This window comes from Syngnathus acus, chromosome 10, assembly GCF_901709675.1.
Source record: "Syngnathus acus chromosome 10, fSynAcu1.2, whole genome shotgun sequence".
In the NCBI taxonomy this organism is placed as follows: Eukaryota; Metazoa; Chordata; class Actinopteri; order Syngnathiformes; family Syngnathidae; genus Syngnathus; species Syngnathus acus.
Genome location: NC_051095.1, coordinates 1967178 through 1975613, shown reverse-complemented (window position 1 = coordinate 1975613; position 8436 = coordinate 1967178). Strand labels below are relative to the sequence as shown.

Below are 8436 nucleotides of genomic sequence, written 5' to 3'. Positions count from 1 at the left end.
ATACAACGGGCACCGATATACTCAGCACGTGACTACTTCACAAATACATGTCATTTGGTACACGTAGGAACTTACTGAACTCAATTCTGTGCAAGAAAAAGTACGTCATTAGCGAGACAATACAGAATATACAGCCAAGAAAAGGACAATAAAAAAACAACAATACCAATTTGGGAATTTAATCCTACTTGGAAACTCCGGGGAAGAGTCCTTGAATGGATACTTGGAACAAAAAGGACTTTTTTAAAATGTGGAATCTGACTAAATGGCATATGGAGTCCCTCAAAGGTCCGCTTTTGGGACCTCTTTTTAAATAAATGTATAGGCCACTTCTCCCAGTCAGCTGGAGAACAGACTTGAAAGCTCCGATACTGGTCTCCAACTTACTTTTGGTCTCTGGGCCAATTGAGGAATTGCTAGACTGAGCGATATAAAGCACGACAAGTCCACACTTAGCGGAGTTTGGAGTTCTGCATCGATGTATCAAAATTGGTGAGAACTCAAGATTGCATACTTGCATTGGTTTGCTTCTGGGGAAAAAAGTGCTCCTGAACATCCCTCGTATGATTTCTTCAGTCATGCTTTGCTAGTCAAGTTCTAATTTGAAACAGGAGCGCTTCAAGGGTTGAATGCATTGACAATCGACGACCGTGTAGTTGAAGTTCTGTATTGGCCACAGTCACTGAGAGCGAAGGCCCGAGGCGGATTCAAAATACAAGCTGAAATCGGACTGGACCCAAAAACGAAACGTCCTCATACAGCATGAGGACAGTGCGTGACTCCTTCAATCGTACTCACTCCCACGCTACGTACTCGAGTGAAGTGGCTGACCGCTGTGACGACAGTGTCAAAGTTCATCCAGAGAGCCAGTAGAGGTCGCGCTCGCCAAAGTTTTCGACCATTCATGAATTGAAAGCTGAAAACAAACCACGATCACTTCAACGTATGAGTTACGACGAACATGATTCATTTTATTAGACATTTACTTCAGTTGCTTCCCATGTACATTTTGAAGATAAAGTGTGCTCATCAAATAAATCAATGAACTGTTTGTCTCGTGTGCACACATTCTCTCACACGCAAACACACACACAGCCTGGTACAACAGTAAACAAAAGGACAAAAGACATCTGTGTGCACATCAGCGCAGAACTCCTTCTCTCGTGACCGACCAGATCGTCTGAGACCTTCCAAGCCGCTCCAGGACCTTCCAAATCCTTCAAAGTTTGGCTACAACCAATCTTTTCGAGTCACTCCAGGGGCTTACGACTCTCCAACCCACCGGGAGGATCTGCGGCCTTCCGAAATTTACTGAGTCTCCTCGGGACCTTCTGTGTGTCTGAAGGCACGGCCATCACGATGGAGGCCAGTCGTCCAGAGGACCAACTTCACTACAGGTTGAAGGTAGACAAAATCCAAATTGAGGACATAACATTGCAAAGATGGCATGATGTTTATTCTCTGTGTCACTACAATGACCACTTGGCTTGACCTCTGCCTTCGCTACCCGCTTGTGATTTTTGAAACCTTCCTAGTTGAAGACATCACTCAATGACACGCGGCCACCATCTTGTTTTGCAACATGATCACGTCACGTGATGTCATATTGTATAGTGTACACTCATGTGATGACATATTGTACACACTCATATGGTGACATCATTATTCACATACACTCACATCAAATGTCATATGTACTTTTCTTTTTATATTGCTGTGATTGCTGATCTTTAAAATTGCATGATAGAGCCGTGTGTAGCTAATCCCTGGGCTACACCATGACAATGACATCATACTCTAGAGTGTGGACTCGGTCTCCATGATGAGATCACAGTCCCCTTTACCATGGTGACCTCATCCCATTTTTGGTATGTGGAGACATTTGCATACTAGGCGCGACGTCGCCGGGAGAATATTTTCTTTTTATTATTACATTCAAAATCGTGTTAGCGTCTTCAAGCAAAAGGCTAATTTCAAAATGGCTTCATTTTCTCCGCTCAATCTTCTGATGGTTGATTTAGTGAAGAGTCCAGCAGACAAGCCTGTAGCAAGTGGAAGCAGCCGCCTTGGTGCGTGCGAGGGGTCCCTCTTGTGGCGGCGTCGAGTATTGCGTCGCGTCGATAAGCGCTTGAGCGGGCTTTGTTGTTGTGGGAGCGCGCATGCGCAGTGACATGAATGGCCGCTGCGCTGACAGTCCACCAGGAAGTGAGGCGGCGACCAATCGTCCGACGTTTGAACGACCAGGCAGGCAGGGACAGACGGCGGCCATCGGCCCGGATTGCACCCGCTTCCGCTTCCGGCTTCGGCCTTTTAATGCGGGCCGAATAACCCGCCGCCGCCGCCTGGCCCCCCACTCCCCCACCCCCGGCCGTCGGTGCCGCTCGGTTCGAGCTCCGTCACATCGCGCGCACGTCCTCCCCCCCACCCAGGGATGAGATGGGATGCTGCGGGAGCGCGGAGGTGAGCTCGGCCCGGTTCGGTTCTGCTCGCTGCGCGTCTGCAGCGTCGAGTGATTCCATCCCATAATCCAACAATACTGCTCATGGTCGCTCTTCATCCTATTAGCCGCTGGGTCACTCGGCCTGCTAACGGTGCGCGCGCGCTTGCGTGCGTGCGCGCGCGCATATTGACGTGCCTTGTCTACGTGTGCGCGTGTTGCAGAGGACAAAGAGAGAATGGAGACCACTGGAGGATCGAAGCTGCACTGACCTGCCCTGGTTCCTGCTCTTCATCATCTTCTGTGTCGGCATGGTAACTGTCCTCATCTTTACCATCCTAGATCCCGCTAACCTGGAACAGGGGTGTCAAACATGTGGCCCGCGGGCAGTCAGATCTGGCTTGTGGGGGATAAAACAACAGTTCATTTGTCGAGTGTAGAAAGCGGTGTGGCTAATTTTGTCCACCAGAGGGCGCACCGACAACCACGGCAGTAGGGTTTCAGTTTGTATGCTGCCATGAATCGCATGTGGTTGATTTCCACAATGATAAGGAATTTCTCGATCTGAACAAAAAAAAAAAAAAAAAAAGAGGACCCCCACGACATGGCCCCTGATCGCCGATGACACCCCTGACCCAGAGGTTCTATGCCGCGCAAGTGCTAATTGTTGCGGTGGCGTCCCTCAGGGCAGCGTGTGCGCCTTCACGGTGGTGTCGGGGGGCGCGGCCCGGCTGGTCCTGGGCTACGACAGCTACGGCAACACGTGCGGACAACGGAACCCACCCTTGGAGGGCGTCCGGCTCAGTGGTCTGGACCACACGGAAAGGAAGTCGGTGCTCGTTCACTCGTTCACCGGCGCCCGCGTTTGCCGTGACTAACGTGTTGTGGCGTCCGTCCTCCCAGGTTCGTCTTCTTCTTGGATCCTTGCAACATCGACATCGTTCAGAGGAAGATGAAATCAGTGGCGCTCTGCGTGGCCCTCTGCCCCTCGCACGTCCTCCACACGTACAATGACCTCACGACTTTTGCCACGCTCAATGGTGACAGCAGCCCGCTCACCCGTGCATGCACACACACACTTGGACAGCCTGTGGTTTTCAGTGCCATTTTGACGGCGACACGACATTATGCTAGCAAAAGAAATGCTAGGAAAAAGCTTTTGCTGTTCATCCAAACTAGAACATTGGTTGGTTTCACCAAAATCACAACGTTGTGACCAAAAAGCAGAGAAAATGAGCATCTGTGCAATGAAACATGTCAAGTAGAACAGTGACTTGAAGATTTTTTTTTTTGTGTAGAGTTGCTACAATTAATCAGTTAATCATCGACTATTCGATCACTTCCAGCCCTTTATCGTTTGCGCCATCTACAGGGTTCTGTTGGTAATTACAATGGTTAACATGTGACAGACAGCACACGTGATGAAAAAAATGTACTGCAGATGAGCAACAAACACGTTGGAAACTAAGCAGATGTTCGCTACAGTAGCATGTAGCAGTAGCGGAGCTAGCATGAGTAGCTAGGCTAACATCCGCCCTTCGCTGCGGTCGTGGTGAGACAGACCCGTCAACGCGGGCAGTTTCTCCTCCATTTGGAGCTTCAGCCGGCTTGCCGAGTGGCTACCTCGGGTTTGACGTCGCGCTCGCACAATCCCCGCAGCAAATCAACTCGACACACGCCAAAGGATGTGCGCTCAAATATAGAACAGCTGGAAAAGACAACAAAGGAGAGCCATCGTGATGACAAAAGTGTGCGTGTGTCTTTCAGGTTCTGAGTTGTGTTCCTACGAGTTAGCGGGTCACAAGTACCCCAGTCTACCCGAGAGGTTCACCAAGTGTCCCAAACTACCTGTCCCGCCCAGGTAATCACAAGCGCAATCTTGAGAAGTCGTCAAGCATGTCCAAGACCTTGTCCTCTGACCTTGTCCTCTGACCTGCGACTGTTCTCCGCATGCCCAGCAAGCCTTTGCCGCTCTTCAACCGCTGCACGCCCGTGGACATCTCGTGTTACTCCAAGTTCGCCGAAGCCGTGGTGACCTTCGTCGGCGACGACTCCTTCCTGCACCGAGTCATCGCCGGCGTGGCGGCCAGCAAAGAAGTCATCGTAGGACTTTGTCTCCTCGCGCTGGGTCAGTTCCCAAACGCTTCACCAAAGTCCGCCAACGTCTATGACTCACTAACCTCCGTGTGCGTGTGTCTTAGTGTTGTCGATGACGCTGACGGTGATCATTCGCTACATCTCGGCGGTACTGGTGTGGATCCTCACCTCGGTGGCGGTGCTCGGCTCTCTAGGTGAGCTCATTTCCCGCCGGCCTTGTTTTCAAAGTTGGAGCATTGGCGTGACGAGTGTGTTGTCTCAGCGGGGACCAGCATCCTGTGGTGGTTCTACGTGGACCACCGTCTCCACAGAAACGACACGAACGCCGAGCCGGCCAAAGAGGAAGAAGCGGGTCAGGACGACGACCGGACGCTGCTGGTCTACGCCATCGCCGCCTCCGTCTTCACGGTACAGAGACCGTTAGTAGTACTTGGTGGTGTTGGGATTTTGTGGCGAGCTTTTGTCGCGCTCAGGTGATCCTACTGCTGTTGATGCTGTTCATGAGGAAGCGCGTGGCACTTGCCATCGCCTTGTTCCACGTGGCCGGAAAAGTTTTCATCCACCTGCCGCTGCTGGTGCTGCAGCCCTTCGTGACCTTCCTCGTGCTGCTCCTCTTCTGGATCTACTGGGTCCTCGTTCTGCTCTTCCTGGGAACCAGCGGTATGCGCAACAAACATCTTGCCAGCGCTCGGGCAAACGTGTGTCACGTCACGGGCGGGTGCTCGTCAATAGGCTGTACTCGCTAACGCTAGCTAGCCTCAGAGTAAGCTAGTGTCTGCCGCCGCAGGGGAGGCGGTGCACAATGAGGAGTCGGGCCTGACCGAGTTCCGTCTGACGGGTCGCTTGGAGTACCTGACGTGGTTCCATGCCGTGGGCCTGCTGTGGATCACCGAGTTCATCTTGGCCTGCCAGCAGATGACGGTGGCGGGCGCCGTGGTCACCTACTATTTCACCAGGTCAGTTTAGCAACCGCACGTAGCGCTAGCGTCAACACGCCACTATTATTAGTCCGTCGTTCTTCGCAGAGGATAAAGAATGCGGTATGTGAAGGCACCTGCGAGGATCGTGACTATTGTGACTATGCGATGGCGCCTTTGCAGGGACAAGAAGCGCCTCCCGGCGTGGCCCATCGTGCGTGCGGCCTTGCGGCTGCTGAGGTATCACGTGGGCACGGTGGCCAAAGGCTCCTTCATCATCACGCTGGTCAAGATCCCCAGACTCCTCCTCATCTACGTGCACAAGCAGCTCAAAGGGAAGGTAACGGCACCGGCGGTGGCGTCATCTCGGGGCCCGGCGAGCTCAGTTAACGCGTGCGCCTTGTGTTTCAGGAGAACGCGTGCGCTCGCTGCGCGCTCAAGTCGTGCATCTGCTGCTTGTGGTGTTTGGAGAAGTGCCTCAATTATCTCAATCAGGTGACTTCTTTCAGACAGGCAAATCTCGGGACACCTTGGATAATCAAATCTAATAACAATATCACAGAAACATCTCACATAGTCTTGTGGGAATACAAAAGGCCACGGCTCATCGGTTGTTTGGTTGTTGTCGTCAAAAATCCAAATGAAAGTTTTTGCCCTTGGCCAGAACGCGTACGCGGCCACGGCCATCAACAGTACGGGCTTCTGCACGTCGGCGCGAGACGCTTTTGTCCTGCTGGTGGAGAACGCCCTGCGAGTGGCCACCGTCAACGCCATGGGGGACTTTGTGCTCTTCCTGGGGAAGGTGAGCGCTGGCGGACGTGATGCCATCCAGATACGGGCTAAGCTCCTCTTCCTCCACCAGATCCTGATCGTCACCACCACGGCGTTCGCCGGCGTGGTGCTGCTCAATGCGCGGCGGGATTACGCCGAGTGGGTGCTTCCCCTGGTCATCGTTTGTCTGTTCGCCTTCCTGGTGGCGCACTGCTTCCTGTCTGTCTTCGAGATGGTGGTAGACGTACTCTTCCTTTGTTTCGCCATCGACACCAAGTACAACGACGGCACGCCGGGAAAGGAGTTCTTCATGGACAAAGCTCTCATGGTGAGTGCCGTTCAAAAGGAATTTGCCACTTCTTTGTGGCTACATTTCCAATGTGGCTTGCGCGCAGGAACTGGTGGAGCGCAGCCGGCGCACCGAGCGGGTGGTTGGCCGGGGGCGGAGCCGAGTCAAGGAGGCGCCGTCGGAGGGGGCGGAGATGAAACCCATGGTGAGTGCGGGAGGTGATCCAGGGGGTGGGGCCAGCATCAGCGTGTATGTGGAGTGGGAGGAGCTGGAGGAGTTCCAGGTCTACTACCTCCTGGTGGCCGTCTTCCTGGACTGCGCCTTGACGCCACACGCCGACTTCCTGTTGTGCCTCAGCCACGACGTCTTCCTTTTCCTGTGCGTCTATCTGCCCACCTCCTCCCTCTTCCTCTTCGGACGCCTGCTGGGCGAGCCCGCGAGCTCCGCCCCTCCCATACCGACTGGCTCCGCCAGCTAATCGCAGTGCACTGACGGAACCGACCGCAAGCACTGATGTGCACGAGCTAACGGCTACGTGCTAACTGCCTTATTGTCAGCATCGTCTTCATCATCATTGCCATGGTCATCATTAGCATCATCTTCATTGGGGGTGTTCGATACCAGTGTTTGTCAGCCTTGATACCATTTTGTCCATATATCAATCGTGAGTACCGAGGAGGACTTACTCTATTTTTGCCTTAAGTATCGGCTTCTGGTATCGGAATATGGGCTGTATTGTCTCAAGAACGACACCTGGTATCGCTGCTCGCCCATCCTTTTTCATCATCATCAATTCATTTGATCCTTTTTGTGGTTTTCCATCACTACCTCTTCATCATCATCATCATCGCAACACCTGCCGGTATGCCACGTAGCCGCTAGCTAGTCCACGATTAGCCACAATGTTCGCGTTTCACCGTGTCTTTCTCGTTTCAGGCTCCCGGGACGAGTTCGGCTTGACCAATCGAAAAGCAGCCAGTGGGACTTGTTGAAAGAAAAGATTTATTTTTTAGCAACGTGTAACTTGTTTACTGTCTTTTCACTCCAGGAAAACAATATTTTAATAACAATAAGTCGACGTAACAAGCACTTTATAAGGAAGCACTGCTCCTTTGTTCTTGGTTTGATCCTTCTTTTGTGAGACTGACTCATCTTCACTTCAAGGACACTTGTTGGTTTGTTTGTATTTTCTTGATTTGGACATCAAGACGCTTAACCATCTGACAATGATGATGATGATGTCATCGGGGACTCTGGTCGCGACGCAAATGTGATGAGTGGCGGAGGCGACGGCAATGAAAAAAAAAAGGCTTCCTATTGGAGACGCTAACTTCTCAGGAAGTTTAAGTGTTACCGGGAAGTGCCGTCGTTTGTGCTGATGACGCTCGCTAGTGATCGTAAGACAACCACCGACAAACGGGACAGGAAGTTCAACTTCTTTGGATCACTCCACCTGTAAAAGCGGAACCCTTCTACAGCGTCCACTTTCGATTTGACGCCAGGATCGTTGAAAACATTTGACAAGGCCATGTGCTGGTTGGCAAAATTGTGACATCACAGCACACTTGCTAGGTGGCGCTGCGCTGAAGCCTCCCAACACGTCGGCAGGAAACAGGCATGCTGTCATCTTCGTCATCATGGCCGTCGTGGAAGTCATGTGACTCGAGCGAGCGTTTTGGCTCACTCAACTTTTTCTTCTGTTCCTGGAGGTTTTTTTGATATTTATGCTTTCTTATATTCGTTTTTTTTTCTTTTTTTTTTTTTAAGAAAAATAGTCGAATAAAAATCATCACCCGTGGATTGTCATCTTCTACCTTTAATCATTGTGACAGGGACCGTTTTAGTCATTTTTCTTTCCCGGGGCAAAAGGTGGGTTAGACTGACAAATACGGGGGCTGAGAAATTATTTCGGAAAATATTTGACC

The 8436-nt window shown here is 51.7% G+C and overlaps 2 protein-coding genes across 5 annotated transcripts in view; both read left to right on the top strand.

Annotated features, from left to right (window-relative positions):
- The window catches only part of LOC119129646 (C-type mannose receptor 2-like), a 902042-nt gene that overhangs the window by 815301 nt on the left and 78305 nt on the right, over positions 1 to 8436 (top strand). The window lies entirely within an intron of this gene.
- On the top strand, positions 1158 to 8309 carry slc44a1b (solute carrier family 44 member 1b). 4 transcript variants are annotated; one of them, XR_005098934.1, is made up of 16 exons: positions 1158 to 1404; positions 2662 to 2751; positions 3124 to 3266; positions 3341 to 3477; positions 4205 to 4298; positions 4396 to 4565; positions 4639 to 4728; positions 4797 to 4942; positions 5008 to 5194; positions 5322 to 5490; positions 5635 to 5791; positions 5863 to 5946; positions 6116 to 6253; positions 6314 to 6550; positions 6618 to 7373; positions 7448 to 8309. XR_005098934.1 is itself a non-coding variant. In XM_037260276.1 (16 exons), the coding sequence occupies exons 1-16, from the start codon at positions 1360 to 1362 to the stop codon at positions 7469 to 7471; spliced, it is 2010 nt and encodes a 669-aa protein (XP_037116171.1). In that variant the 5' UTR covers positions 1158 to 1359; the 3' UTR covers positions 7472 to 8309. The 4 variants fall into 4 exon arrangements, 3 of the variants coding, with proteins under 3 accessions (XP_037116171.1, XP_037116169.1, XP_037116170.1); XM_037260276.1 differs by having other exon boundaries at positions 6618 to 6716; XM_037260274.1 differs by having other exon boundaries at positions 6618 to 8309.